Raw genomic sequence first — 16,116 nt, forward strand, 5'->3', positions numbered from 1 at the left:
CCTCCATTTTTAAATCATGTGTACCATGTTCTTTCTCTAATTTATTCCTATTGTCTCCTGATTTTCTAGTTTAAATGTTAACTTAAATCAGTTATATTGTTTTCTGTTTTAAAAATCTTTTCAAATATGTGATCTTGAACTCTCTATCTCCAAAAAACAAACAAACAAAGCAAAACAGGGGGAAATCAAAACACAGCCAAAAAAAACCAAGAAATGAGCAAGAATGTTCTCATATCTTTTGAGCATGTGATGGTGGTAGTGGTTGTGCACACTATTAACTGAGCAGACTTTACCTAATACAACGAATGACCAGAGCTTCAAGTTATGGATATTCTTTAGCCTTCTTTCTAAAGGCTGATAATCTGCTTATATTTACCTCATTGTTACTGTATTATTCCTCCAGCTATGTAATACCTAGGAGCTTGTTTACTTATTTACCATCTCTTTTTCCTTCTGCCCCAGGTTGAGCTCTGTTGGCCTTGACTCTGCTGTTCCCTATCCTACCGATGGAGGTTTTGCGTCAGCTGTGGAAGTCTGTCAATGTCCACCAGGGTACACTGGATCCTCTTGTGAAGTAAGTTTGCAAGAACATATCCTCAGTGCATTCTAAGTCCCTTCATAATTTCTTTCAATAAACTGTTCTAAAAAGAGTCTAGTCTTTTTATATCAAAGATTGCAGAAACAATTGATAGTATATTACTTAAAGAAGAAATTTGACTGTCTGCCAAAAAGTCATGGCTTTCAAATAGAGTGCAACTCACATAATGTCTTCTTGAAATTATGTTTCTTCGTTTTTAATCTTTTGTGCCTTACTCTTTCTCTACTTTATTCCTAAGAATACAGCAAAATTGCAATCATCTAAAGGACACTATCTTTAAAATGTCAAGAACATAATATATGGAAGAAATACCTTGATCTGGAAAATTCCCCCACAGTTCTTTGATTTGTTTAGTAGCTATAGTTTGAGATATTTATTGTTGTCTCAATATTCTAGATTCATAATGATATTAATGTTTCTTACTTAATACCAGTATGTCATTTTAAGGTAATAATTTTTACTTACTTCTGTGTATTTTATTTCGGCAGTTTGAAAATTGATTTTATTTAAAACCTGGTCAAAAATTGCAAACACCAATTCCCTGACAGAGAGCATGGCTTGCAGATAAATAGGAGCTTAAGTTCTTTAAAAATGAAGCCTTTAAGGAATCATTTGAGTGTACCAAGATGTTCCACTTCAGCACACTGCCCATTATGCCATTTATAGAAATACTCTAGGCACTGCCTGCCTTGTCAGTTCTCTTGTGCTCTGAAATAATGCGCGCTTCAAGAGGATACACAGGCTTTAGATTCATATTTGTGGCAAAATGTGTTTTCTTTAACTGGGCTCCGATTTACCTACCTAGAATAAAACTAAATGTAATTCATTGAAGTACTCACTTTTCTAAAATTCATGTCAAGAAGAGAAAAATAATACTTGAAATGAATTAACTCTGTCAATGCAAATTTGACTTTGCATGTAAAATACTTGCTGTATTTGATGAAACATATTCTTTTGTTAATAGCCTAGCAGTTTTTATTTCAAACCAGAAAGCTCTCTTTGAACCTTAAAGTTTCTATTTCAATTGGAATAATAAATTCCTTGATCCTATTCTTGCTTTAGTACTTATTCCCACGTTAGTAATTCTCAGAACCCTTCATCATCCTTTATGCAAAGTTCCAAATGCCCATTGAATATAAAATTGTATGAATATTAGAATTGTTTAATTGGCTATTCTTTTCATTTCTTCTTTCCTCTCTTCTAAAAAAATTATTGAGAAACTTTGGTAAATTATGCACTAGATGCTGAGGGGATTATCAAGAAGATTACATTATAATCCCTATCCTTAAAGACCTAACAATCTGTTTAGGGAGAAAGAATAAATACTTATGAAAAATTGGATCACAGCACTATATAATTAAGAGACCAGTAAGTGGTGCAGAACATAAGTGCAATAATCATTCAAAGAGGTGAGCAATTCCAGTGAGAAAGATGTCACCGAAAGTATCCTGGAGTGAAAAAACCTCAAATTGCATGCTAAATAATGGTAACAATTAGGTAGGAAGAAAGAAGTACACAAGTGTGGGAGAATCAGAAGAAGACGAGGAGGGATAATAAAAGCTTCCTGTTCCTCTCACACAAAATTGTTTGATAAATAAAGTTATTTTGAAGTCTACAAAATAATAATTTCATTGAATCAGAAGATGATAAATTCTAGAGTTTCTCGCAATTTCCACATTTCATCTACTCGCCAATAACACCTTCTTTTCTTTATTAAAACTTCCTGTCCCTAGATTCACTATTAGTTATTCCTATTCTTTCCTGATTTTATTTGCTTTTTTGCTGAATTCATAAGGCCAGGCACTCTAGCTTTATTAACACTAATATCCATGTACCCTTTAAGAACTGAGTAAAGTTCTTAATTGCAAAGATTAATTAATTCTAGTTTGCTAGATACAAATCAAGTGACTCCATTATAAAATTATCCTCTTTTATTTCACTTGGGGTCACAATGTTTACTCAGAATCACTTTTTCTCATTTCTACTTGAGTTATAAGTTCCTCTACAGTTCATCTTTCAAATATTTTCTGTTTTCTAAAGTATCACCATAAGTTATTTCACTTGACAAGTGGGACAGGTGAGGAAGTGAAAGCAAAGGTGGGATACTGAATAAAAAGAAGCATTTGAATCTGTTTCCTCTTGTGTATGATGAAAATATTAACCACTTCATTAGAAGTGTCCATAATTTCATTTAGCTAACATATATTGATGACCATGCATCTTGAGACAATCAAGATCCTAGACATGGATGATAATGTGATGAGAAATACAGATATGGCCCCTGCCCTCCAGGACCTTACATTTAGGGGAAGGCTAGCTAACATGCCAGAAAACAAATTTAAACACATGTGATAAGTTCCACGAAGAAAATAAACAGGTGCCTCATTAGAAGTCCTGAGAATGGGTGTGGGAAGATTAGATGGAAGGGACTACTTTATAAATGGCTGTCAGGAAAGGCTCTCTGAGGTGGAAACATCTAAACTGAGTTTAGGGTCAGCTATGTAAAAGGAACTGATTGAAAAGTGGAATAGAGCTTGGAGCAAGCACCTGAAAGGAGGCAAGTATGGCTGGAGCTTAGTAAGCAAGGGGAGAGAGTGGCACAGATGTGACTGGAGCGTCAGGCCATTCAGAGCGTTGCATACATGGGACTTTATTCTAAGTGCAATGGAAAATCAATGGAAGGCTTTAAGCTGAGTGGTGCCATGATCTGAGTTATGTTTTTTGTAAAAGTTTTTATAACTATAGTATGAAAACATAATATAGAGGGCAAGAATAGTTGATAGGCTTTTGTGGCAGAAGATAGTTACAGTAATAGTTTGTGTTGGTATAATGGCAGGCAAGGTAGAAAGAAGTGTTTGTTCTACATATATTTTGATAGTAGAACCAGTAGGACTTACTGATAGACTATATGCCAAAGGAAAGTTAAAAGAAAAATAGTCTAAGAATGAGCCAGATCACTAGCTTGAGGAATTGGATGTGGTGCCATTCACTGAGCTAGAGGGTAGCTGAAATAAGCAGCCCGTTCTAGAAATACTAATTTTGAGCAGCCTGTGAAATGTAGATTTCAATGTAAAGTTAGAATATGCAGCTCTTGAACTTTGCATCTGTCTGGTCTAAAGATATGCATTTGGAAGCTTCATCAATGGTGAGACTGCATACAGTTGGCTAGGAGAGAGTGTGATAAAAAAGAGAAAAGTGACTAACTCCCTAGGAGCTTCTGACAATGAGAAGTGGAGTAGAGACAGAAGAGACAGCAAAGGGAAACTTGGGGACTGGGATGTCATGCGAGTTACAAGAAGAGACTGTTGAGGAAGAAAGGAATCAACTAAACCAATGTTGACGAGAGGTCAGATAAAATGTAATTGGAGACGTGTCCCTGGGATTGGGCTACCTGAAATTTGGTGACACAGATGAGAGCAGTTTTCATTGAGTGGTGGCAGCACAAGATGGATTAGAATGAAAAAAAAAAAAGCAGCATGAAAGGGAGGTGAGGAAGAAAAACAATTTAGAGGAGTTTTACTGAAAAAAGAGGCAGGCAAGTAACTGGAAAGCTATTGGATATTAAGGAACTAATTTTGTCATTTTTTTGTTATTTCTGTTAGTTAAGTTTTGATGAGGATACTCGATCATTTTTTGAGCTGATAATAGAGATCCATAGAAAAGAAAGCTGTTACTGATGCAGCACAGAGGGAATATTGGGAAGACGATATTGACGATATTGCATATCTGTCTGGTCTAAATGTAAATAGATAATGGAATACAGATCACCAGTGGGATGATATTCCTTTGAGAGGATGAGGGACCCTGCATGCCCTGCCCACATTGTTCTGGAGGGGAATATGGCCAATGGCGATTTACACCTGTCCTTTTGGACTTGGTAGTGGAAAGATGGCTTCCATTGTTCCAGTGTCTCTGTGGCTAATGCCATGAAATCACTGGCTAAGAGAGAGAGGTGAGGAGTTTGGACGTTTAAGAGGTTTGGGTATGAGTAGTACATGTGCAGAGTATAAAATAAAGCTTATAAATAATAATTCCATGATTATCATGATTATTTTTCCTAAAAATACTAGATCAATTCTCTCCCTGATATAAGCACCCTTAATTTCTACCCCTTTCTGGATATGTGGCTTCCCAGTTTTTAGAAATATATAACAGAAGAAAATCTCTTCCACAATGCATCTATAGGGTAGCAAAAATTTAACAGAGAGAAATTATTAGAAGGGACAGAAAATTGACACCTTCTTTTTTGTACTGCCCGATTAAGAGGAAGGTTGCTTTTGCTTTTCTTTCAGATATGAAGTATTGGCACATCATTTTTTTATGTGTTTGTTAGCAGTGTTCAAATTTAAGAGTCCTCAGCTCCTCCGGCAGAAGGAACATTTCTAACAATACACAACACAGTTCCGTATACTTTATTACTTCAGTGATTTCTCTCTTGTTTTCATTTCAACTGGGGGAAAAAAGACCTTTTCATGAAATATTATGTTGTAGTTAACCATCCAGAAATAAAGTAAATCACCCACAGAATGCAGTTATAATTTGAGGGAGATCATAAGCTCCTAGAGGACAGCCGTGTTCCCCCCTATTTTATATCCCACCCAGTTTGTAGTAACCCCCACAGAAGGGAAACTTAGTTCAGGGAGATGGTGGTCTTAGAGCTGGCATGGTCACACAGGTATTCTAGACCCAAATATCCTTTTTAAATCAGAATTCTGGTTTTATCTGATAAAGTGTTTCATACTTTAAAAAGAAATGATGAACATAAAGTTCTAGTAGGATACTACCACAAAACAAAATATGAAGGGAATGTATAATAAATAAATCATAGACTTTTTTGTGTAAAATTGAGAAAGGATAATAGGATGAAGGAAATTGAGAATGAAAGATATGATTTATGTATGTGGAGAAGTTAGTGGTGTTTGTAATCAAATGTAAGAGCGGGTTGCCTTCCAAATTATTGCAAAGGTTTTCTGAAAGTGACCGAGTTAAGGGTAGTTAGTATGTGGGAAAGGTAGTGCATTCCAGAGAATCAACATTCCTTGGGTTGACATCAGTTGCCAAGGCAGGCTAAGGTTCTTTTAAGAATCCTTTTATGTTGGCTGCTTTTATTTCCGGTACTTTTCCTTCTTTTTTTGTCTGTGCTTTTTACTACAAGACTGTCACATTTCAATTCTTTATATCTCTGCTTTATTTTGCTATTTCAGAAGAGACTCCAAGCTAATGCTTCCTCTAATCTCATACCTGCCAATAACGCTAAGGTTAGTACGAAGCTCCAATGTCAGGAGAATAGCTCTGCAGCAATGTTTCAATAACTCAGCAAAGTTTTGACAAGCACATTTGTTGAGTTTGCTGCCTAAATATTTTTCTTTATCCATAAAAAGACAAACAACAAATTAAAAGAACAATTCCTGAGACTGACTTGAAACGTTATCTTTGTTTTAGTCTTGTTGGCCTAGACACAGACGCGTTAACGGCACTATTTTTGGTGGCATCTGTGAACCTTGCCAATGCTTTGGTCATGCGGATTCCTGTGATGACATCACTGCGGAATGCCTGGTAAGTGCTTTCTTCTTTGTGGATTCTGACTGACAAGGCTGAAATCAGCTCCACAGAACCTGCAATTCAATCAATACCTTCGTGACCTAAAACACTTGAGTCAAGAAGTGATTTGACAGAGATCTTTATGTTGAACTGGGTTGGAAGTTGAGAATTCTCTTTCATATGTGCTCTCCCCGAGTAACAGGTATTAGGAAGTGTTTCTTCCTATTAGGCTAAAAATTGAATTAGGATCAGGTACATCAAAATAAAATGTAACTAATGACTGAGGTACACATCTACCATGAAAATGCATGGTTTTAATCCCCTCCATAAATCTACCAAACATAGACTATACTTCTCTAACAGGAAATGATTTGTATCCCCATAGCCTGAAAAGTAAAAGATAACCTATGTAATAGCCACAATTTGTTTGTTTGTTTTTTGACATTGAAAATGAGAGCATACTGCATGTATGTTTATTTTTAAATTGCAGCATTTAACTAAATACAAGGCATCATATATAGATTAAAATAATAAATATATGCAATACATATTCATCAGAGCTATTTACTCTTATAATTAAGTCTACACTTTTAACAAGAAAAACAGGTCTACAAAGAGCTAAACACTTTCTATCCTGCTAAGAAGGCTTTGGATTGGAGAATTGCCCTGAATAGACCATTCTGATCAACTCAAGGGCATGTTAGTTTTATGTTGTCTGACATGGCATGAAGCTTGAAACAACACTTCTCATTTCATTAGTCTTACAGAAACACAATTTGAAACAGTGCCAGGTTAGGAGGATATCATACTCTCATTTCCCTGTAGAATTTCAGGCAGACTCTGTTTTCTGTATTTCTTAATGTTCTCTCTTTCTCTTACTCATTTCGTCCCTTTTGCTTCTACTTGAAAACATCTGGGAAAAATCCAAAATGAAAATTCAGGGCTTTTGTTTCAATGTAATTTGGCATTTAGATCTATTGATGCTCCTTCTGTTTTCTTATATTAGATTTTGTTTAATTGCATTGCAGTATAAAACATGATAGTCTTAATTTGTATAGCAGTAGATTTTTTAAATGGCATTTTTATGAATAGATAGACTAAGTGATTTTGGTTCTAATTATACCATAAGACTTTTAAAATGCACCTTGGGGAAAATATTGTTACCTTTAAATACCTTCACTAACTTGCAATAGGAAATTTCAGCTTAAAATGAATATGGATTTGCTTTATTTAAACCTAGAAAGACAAAAATAAAAATATCGTGGTACCAGGCTTGGAATGTTCCCAATAGTAATATTTCATATTGAATTCATTAGTATTAAATCAGATCATTCTGTTGACCCATTTGGTTTTGTGATATTTCCAAGGATGGAAGTGGTTTTTTTTTAAGAATAAAATAGTTTCAGTAAACATATTTTTAGGAGGGGAAAAGAGAGGGAGCAAAGATTATTTGAGGCTTTCTACTAATGAAATGTTTCATGGACAGAGAGATGGGAACCTACCTTCAAATAACAGAGGGAACCTTAGGGAAACAGTAGAGATCCTAATGATAGAATCTGGTGTTTTGGGGGTTTTCCATTATAGCCGGTAAATAGGTGATCATTAGGTATTTTCTGGCGACGTTCAACTACCTTTATCTAAAACAGTATTGATAGCGAAGTGCTGACACCCCATTTTGAGCACATCGATTCTAATAGGATCCACAGAGAGAAAAATATTTGAATGTTGCACATCGAGGGCATTCTTACTATTCAGCTGATCAGCACTTTAAGCTTCTTTTTTTATTATTTATGTTTTCCCCTAACATTAAAAAGATAAGTTATGAAATTTACAGATAAACTATTTTTTAGTTACCTTGGCTTTGAAATCTGATTAGAAATTAACTAAAAAAGATTTTGATATTAGTTCAAAAACCAGACCTCTGTTATAGTGTGGACGTATATGAAAAAGTCATTTTAACTCAAAGTCCATTTGAAGCAACCCAGGAAACATTCAGAGCCACATGAGAAGATTGCGTACAGTCTCCTTCTCATTGTTCTATGTGATGTGAACAGACATTTGGAAACCACTTTTGTAGCAGGACATCTGTAAAAATAACCAGAGTAAAGTCATCAGAGCAAACCTTTCATCTTTTACAACTTGGTTTCCAGTATGTTGTTGTCTAAGGCAACTTTATAGTTACAATTGCAAAGACACTTGAGTTTTAAGATTAATTTTATTATTTCCATGAAATGAAATACAACATTAGGAAATGTAAGAAGCTGCTACATATATTTCTCCTTTAAATCAGTAGTTAAAAAAACAGGGTCTCTGAGTTGTACAGGTTTTCAGTGAAGTTTTGGAAATACCATTTTCAACAAGGTTAAGACAATGTTTTATGATTTTATGATTTTATTTTTTAAAACCCCTAAGTCTTTGAAGAGATCATTTTGATCGTGTCATTATGATAATAGGCAAAGATTATTGCAAAAACATACAATTTTTTTTAGTAATAGACAATGTGACCTAAACCTGGAAGCTGAAAGGAACTAATACAAAGATGAAATCAAAGAAGAAAGAATTTCTTCAAACTGACTCATGGTTTGCAGATTCCATCCGAATATGCTTATTTAGAAAACTGTTGATAGTGAAGTTAACCTCTATGCTATCTTTGAAAGAGGGTTACTAAATAAATTTGAGACAGAATTTAAATTACCTTAAAGAAAAACCTATTTTCTAGTATAACCAGATACTAAAGAATTACCTCTTCACCTATGGTTGTGAAACTGTCATGGGATTTCAGAGTTTGAAAACTCCATAAATCATAGGCTTTAGCGCCCTCATTTTGCAGAATGAAAGTGAGAGGTTTCGAGAGTTAAATGATTGGATTTTCATTTAATATCTTCTGCTCGATAAAGAATCTGTTTCTCTCCCCGGGGAACATAACCAGCTATGTTCCAAAGTGTGTATTTCTGTGTGTTTTCATTAAATCCACTTACTAAATGTAATTAAAATTGAGCTTCTTTGAAATATACTGAAATATATACTTAAAAATATACTGAAGTAAATAATAATTCAGGATTTTCATTAAATTAGGGTGGCTATCCCAATGGTCATCCATTATATGAATTTATATTTTAGTTATTTCCTATTTGGTTATTGGTCATAACAATAAAGTTTTTACACCCCTAAGCTCTGAGGAACTCTTTTCAACATGAGAAAAAATTATAATCATAAATGTTTGTAAAATTAAAAATGTATTTTAGTCATAATGGATTTATACACTTAAATCCATACTTATGATATTTAATAAGCATTAGATATGTTTTATTGTACCATTAGAGACCAAATAAGTAAGTTATGTCTGCATGATGCCAAAACATGATACAAATTTATCAAATTTTGCTGTTGAAAGTTTTGTAGCTAATTCTACTGCTTGGTTAACTCAATTGTTCGCCTTTAAACCAGTCTTGATGAGTTTTGTGAGCACAGCCTGAATTGATAAATGTACTTTAATTAACATGAAGAAATCAAGATATAAATTATCATTTTTTTATTTTTGAAAAGAACCTGGGTTCAATAACTGCTAGTTGACAGGAAAATGCCGTTTTAGTTTTTTAAAAATTGTCTAAGGCAAATTGTAATGTGCCTTGTGTTTTCAATATGTATTGGAATATATTTCTTTTTTTTTCAATATTCTCATTGTTTAATATGCGTCAAACAAGCTCCTCACAGATGTAATACATTAATGCATTGTGCAATTCACCAGAGCCCACTGAGGTCCAAGTTAATCTCTGCAGTAAGAGGGTTATAGTCCCAGAGGATTTGTTTGATTAGCCACAGTTCTCATTAAATCAGCAGTTTTAAGCTGAACAATTGAGTTTTTACCTAGAATCGGCTACAGTTGCCATTGAACATATTTTATTCAGGCTCTATGACTATACACACTTACATGTGCATGAACAAGCACATGTATTTCCTCAAGAAAGAAAAAATTCAATCTAAAGAAAGAAGGACATAAGATGTGCATTACAACAAAAAAACATAATTAATTTCAGTCATCTTTTCATAAGTTGCATATGCTGAAACTAGCATGTATTAAATTAACTTCTAATGCTATTTCCCAGCTGTAAAATTGACCATTTAATGTGGAAAATTATTATTCCTGGCAGGGAACAGACTAATGACTCTGTAGACCTATTTTTGGTAACATGTTGCTTGAGACCAAAATAATAAACTTTGATGTGCATTTCTTTCTCAGAACTGTAGAGATCACACAGGTGGCCCATATTGCAATAAATGTCTTCCTGGTTTCTACGGCGATCCTACTAAAGGAACTGCTGAAGATTGCCAGCCCTGTGCCTGTCCACTCAATATCCCATCAAATAAGTGAGTAATAAACTTACCTCTCTGAAGAGTTGGGCATCCAGTTCTGTAAGTGAATTTGTATATGGAATGTACTCTTTCTCTTGTCACACATAAATAATGAATATATGCATAAGTTTCTCGGGAATGTAATATGTTTAAAATATAAAATATTTAAAGTTATCACTGTTTATTCTGCAGAATTTTGAATACTCTAGCTATAGTTTTGTTGATTTAGTATATAAAGATGGAATTCAAACAGAATTTCAAAACTAGCTCCAAAGAACAGATATATTTTATACAAACATATACAAATGCCCACATGCACACATACACACACGCACACATATACACACACAGAGTTTTTGTGAGAATTACATCAATTAAAATACACAAAGCACTTAAATCAGTCGTTGGACATGGTGAGCCCAAAATAAGGACTAACTATTACCAAGTAATTTGCTCAGTCATAAAATACTAAAGTACCAGAGCTGGGCCCTGGACAGTGTAGCTCAGTTGGTTGGAGCATCATCCTGTGCACTGGAAGGTCATAGGGTAGATTCCTGGGCAGGGCATATGCCAAGCTTCTGGGTTCAATACAGGATATAAGAGAGATACAGCCAATTGGCGTATCCCTCTCTAAAAAATCAATTTAAAATGTTTTAAAATAAAATATTAGAGTTGGAATTTGAAGTCCATGTGCTTTCCTTCCACTACAGCCTACATTGCAGACTTCTTTAACAAATACAATGCATTTTATGTGATAACATTAAAAGTAATTAAATGGGAAATTGAGTTAATGTATATTAGTGATCAAATCATTTCCAAAGTTTGGAGCATGAGCCTGGGTGGGCACAAAACTGAGGAACCTTTAGCATCAAAGGGTGTCATAGAAGAGGAAGAAGGCACAAGGGAAAGCTACTGCAAAATAATGAATATAGGAGAACAAATTAAATCCCTTCACAATTAATGGTTAGTGGGGCCTATGTTGACTATAATTTGACATGAACCTTGCTCTCTGGTGTATTTGTGAATGATTATATCACACAATAGAGAACCTATTCATTCACTATGGCTGAATGAATTCTGTAGAACCATTTAATATAGACGAAACCCATTGTTCAACACTGTCTTTCACTGAAGAAAGCAGAGGGATTGCTTTTCTCCACTGCTTTGTGTTGTACTTCTTCTCAGCCAGAAGTCATAGGGACTAGCACAACTGTCAATCCAGCAGAGCTGGCCATTTATAGTACCATATGAATCCTAGCATAATACATTTGTAGAATTACATAACTAATTGAATATGTAGAATTTATGGATTAATTCTCAAGTCTGACCAACATGACTACAAATGCAGAGGGGCCATTAGGGAGAGAACTTTGTGTAATTGTTGGCATTCATACCCCGTCCTTTTCTGTTTACTATGCTTCTACCTTAAAATGGGTTCTAAGTGTTTGTGAAAGGAAAGAGAAAGTCAGCAAGCGTTAGAACACCATTCATCAGTGTCAAAGGGATTGAGGTCCCAGGGCCCAATGAGTGTATTTCCTCAAGTCTGTGTATTCCAATTTTGTATGATTATACAGATTTTTATTTTTTTAAGAAAATTCAATAGTAACAATATCAGTTATACCAAGTATTTAAAGATTCTTCATTTTTCAACATGGTTACCTGTACGTACTTTTATCCTTATAAGTAAATCAGGAATAGAGTAGTAACCTATTTTAAATTCCAGCTTTTGGGGGACAGTGAGAATTCACTTATTTATAAAATCCTGGAAGTTTGTATCCAATATTATAAAGTCTTTTAAATTTAGAACAACTTGGAAAATTAACATAGTTTACTGCACAAATATACAAAAAAAAGTTTATTTTAATTTAATAACCTAAGTTTTCTTTTAAAATCATTAAATAATGGGACACAGTACCTTAGAGGACGTCTCCTTTTTAAACGTTTTTTAATAGTCATTACTGCTATTTTAAACTCTGAAGACTAAATTGAACATAATATATTGAATATGGATATATTGATATGAATATGATTGTATGATATATCAAGAAGAAAAAGAAATCAGCTAGAGATTGCTGCAACCTTCATCTACAAGTTAAAGCTTAATGATGGTTTTACCTTGGTGACTTATCTTTTTAAACTCTGATCATAAATCTTATAGATCACAAGCATTTTGGATCTAAATTTCTTACATAACATTGCTAAATAAAACAGATGTGTAGAGAGATAGAGATAAGTATTGGTATACTTATTTTGATGTATAAATACAGATAAGTATGTAATATTTAAATTATCCTATATAAAAAAAAACCCTAATATGCAAATCGACCAAATGGGGGAATAAATGGTCGCTATGTCATGCACTGACCACCAGGGGGCAGACACTCAACGCAGGAGCTGCCTCCTGGTGGTCAGTGCTCTCCCACAGGGGGAGTGCCGCTCAGCCAGAAGAGGAGTCCTGGACTGCAAGAGGGCGCAGGCTGAGCTGAGGGACACCCCACCCCCAGTGCACTAATGTCATGCACCAGGCCTCCAGTATAAGTGTATATATATAAATTTCATCAACTAGTTATAGTGTCTGCTCTTTGCTTAGCCTCATCTTGGTGATGTATATATTATAGCTATAGATTATAACTAGATCATGAAATTTATCTCTAGAGAAGCAAATAAAATTGTAAATATTTCAAATGTTTTATATTAATTTCTGACATCACATAGCTTATAGATCAAATATTTTATGAAAAAAACAACACATTATTATTTGTTCTTGAATTCCCGGGATGTGTTTGAATAGATATTATAATCATAGATTTTCATCAATTACATGATAAAATTAAGAGACATTCTTGGCACAAAGCTGGATAGAAGGCAGACACTCAATAAGTTCTACCTACTAATATTATGAATATGTACTTCTTTGTGTGCATCAGGAATGCTAAAATTTATCTTCCTGAAAGAATGGACCACTTCTAGAGCTGACTCTTGGATTCACTCAAGGGCCATATTGAATTATTATTAAAACTAATAGTTCTAATAGAAAATGTGATTTTCTAAGATTATGCTGAGGCAAAAGGTAAATTTAAGTAAACATTCAACAACATCCTTTAGAAATTTTAGAGTGTGTTAGATAATTTAGAGTACTTTCCTATACCATGTTTTATGTCCATATGGGTGATTATGATCTATCGTACTAATCCCATAAACCAGAAGGGAAAACTAGACTCCTGAGAAATTAAATGACTTGATCATGATCATACAGCTTGCTTGTGGCAGAACCAATATTAGAACCCATATATTCACCTCTCTGTTCTTCTTCCATTGGGGCTATAGAAATAGAAACAATTTCAGAGACATGGAAGAGAAGCAAAGAAAAAAGTTCAATAGAATTTAAGGTTAGACAAACTGTAAATGTTCATTGTAAAAATGACCCTGGGGTTTGGCAACCATTATGCTAACTCAAATGTAAGGACTCGGGCAGTTTATTTTTTTCATAGAAAACAGTTTAAGTTTATTTTTTAAATAATGGGAAAATAATAGAGATAGTAATGCTTATCATAGGGTAAAGGGCTTCTTCACCTTTTCCAACCTCTCTTGCAACTGGGTTGTGGCTGAGCAACTAGTTCTGGCAAATGTAGGTGCAGTTAAGAGTTGTCCATGCTCTTTCTTCTCTCGTGCAGGTCCATCTTGAGGAGGCAGCATGGCAAAGTGGTGGAATGCCCATTCTTTGATATCTGAATGAATCTGTGGAACAGAGTTCCCTACTGATAAGCATTAGCTATGTAGTATGAACTTGAAATAAGCCTTTCTTGTGCTAAGCTAGTAAAATATTGGAGTTTATTTGTAACCATGGATATCTGTTCCTATAGTAATTAGCTAAAAGTTGACCTGTGTGCCTTCCTTGTGTTTACACCTGCCTCCTTTCTCAGAAAGTGCAACTTTAATTATGTAACGGGTGACTAAATACCTTCAAATTTAAACAAATCAATCTACTTTGGCAAAACATTTTAATGATTTAATACTTTAATATGATTTACTGTGCCACTGTAAGAGTTTCCTTCCTACATTTTTAGCAAAAAAGGCTTTATTAAGTAGATCATATTACCTCATTTTGCAGAATGAGAAACCCAGGTTTAGAGAAATATAATATCCAAAGACAGAAAATAACCCAATTCTAATTACAAAACCCAATTACAGACATTAATTCATATTTCATAGTATTTGAAGATAATCAAAGAAATATGTGTTTGCTTAATGGTTTTCCTATGAATATATAAAACAGAGATCACTGAACTGAAAGAAGAAAACACTTATGAAGAAACGTCAAAAATTCATGTGGCCCAAACCGAAATCATGAAGCAAATGAGTCTTTCCTTCAATTTTATTCTCTTCTCAGGCCTCTGCTCCTTCTCATTCCTTTGCAGCTTCTAATCCCTTTTGGTTTCTCTTTCCCTACCCAAGTGTTCCAGGTTACAATTAGTTAAAAGGAATTCTTCCTTTTTGTATCTACAAACACAGAACATGCCCTGATTGTCTAACCCTAATGATGGAAATGTTATGCCAGTCCCAAGAGGCAATTTGTTCCCTCTTGCAATAGCTGTGAGATAGCTCAAAGCCATATGTTGATCTGCCACTACCAAATGAACATACCTTATAAAATAAATTTTACACTTTGATTTGATTTGATTTTTCAGGATTTTTTTTGTCTTTAACCTTATTTATTCATTTTATCTTTAAAAAAATTTTTTTTATTGATTTCAGAGAGGAAGGGGAGCGGAGGGAAGAGATAGAAACATCAATGATGAGAGAGAATCATTGATCACCTGCTTCCTGCATGCCCCCTACTGGGGATCAAGCCTGTAATCCAGGCAATTCATTTTATCTTATTGTACATCTGTTGGTAGGTAGAATTAAATTATTTTGGAGTAAATTCATACATAGTACACACACACACACACACATATCATCTACACTAATAAAAGAGAAACATGGTAATTGGCGTACGACCGCTACCCTTTTCATTGGCTAATCAGTGAGTATATGCAAATTAACTGTCAGTCAAGATGGCGGCCGGCAGCCAGGCACTGAAGCGAGCAGGGAGGCTTGCTTGCTGCAGACTCCAACGTTCCCCGCCTCACTTGCCAGCCTCTCAGTTGCAACTCTAAGCAACTATATACTATGTTGCAAATAAGAAGCTAAACAAAACCCCAGAAAAGGGCTTCCATTCAGCCGGGCTCGGACCGCAACATTGTATCTATGTTTTCAGCAGCAAGGCCCCAGAGCTAAAGCTGGCCAAAAAAAAAAAAAAAAAGAAAAAAAGGAGCGGTTGGGAGCTTCAGTCACCCACAGAGCCTGAAAACAGCCCTCAGCCCCTCACCCAGACAGGCCAGGTACCCCAGTGGGGACCCCCACCCTGAAGGGGGTGTGACCAGCTGCAAACAGCCATCAGCCCCTCGCCCAGGCTGGCCAGGCACCCCAGCGGGACCCCCACCCTGATCTGGGACACCCTTCAGGGCAAACCAGCTGGCCCCCGCCTGTGCACCAGGCCTCTATCCTATATAGTAAAAGGGTAATATGCCTCCCAGCACCGGGATCAGCGGAGCAGCGAGGCTCCCGGCACCAGGATCAGC

At 35.1% G+C, this 16,116-nt stretch overlaps 1 protein-coding gene across 4 annotated transcripts in view; it reads left to right on the forward strand.

Annotated features, from left to right (window-relative positions):
• LAMA2 (laminin, alpha 2) overlaps positions 1-16,116 on the forward strand; it is a 476,871-nt gene that overhangs the window by 265,709 nt on the left and 195,046 nt on the right. For 2 of the 4 annotated variants that reach the window (XM_014533789.1, XM_014533790.1), the window contains exons 15-18: positions 463-574; positions 5,803-5,856; positions 6,041-6,154; positions 10,380-10,507. In XM_014533789.1, the coding sequence (XP_014389275.1) occupies positions 463-574; positions 5,803-5,856; positions 6,041-6,154; positions 10,380-10,507 (408 nt within the window). The remainder of the gene's footprint in view (positions 1-462; positions 575-5,802; positions 5,857-6,040; positions 6,155-10,379; positions 10,508-16,116) is intronic. The other 2 variants (XM_005858976.2, XM_014533791.1) reach the window with 1 other exon arrangement.

Source organism: Myotis brandtii, unplaced genomic scaffold, assembly GCF_000412655.1.
Source record: "Myotis brandtii unplaced genomic scaffold, ASM41265v1 scaffold123, whole genome shotgun sequence".
Lineage (NCBI taxonomy): Eukaryota > Metazoa > Chordata > Mammalia > Chiroptera > Vespertilionidae > Myotis > Myotis brandtii.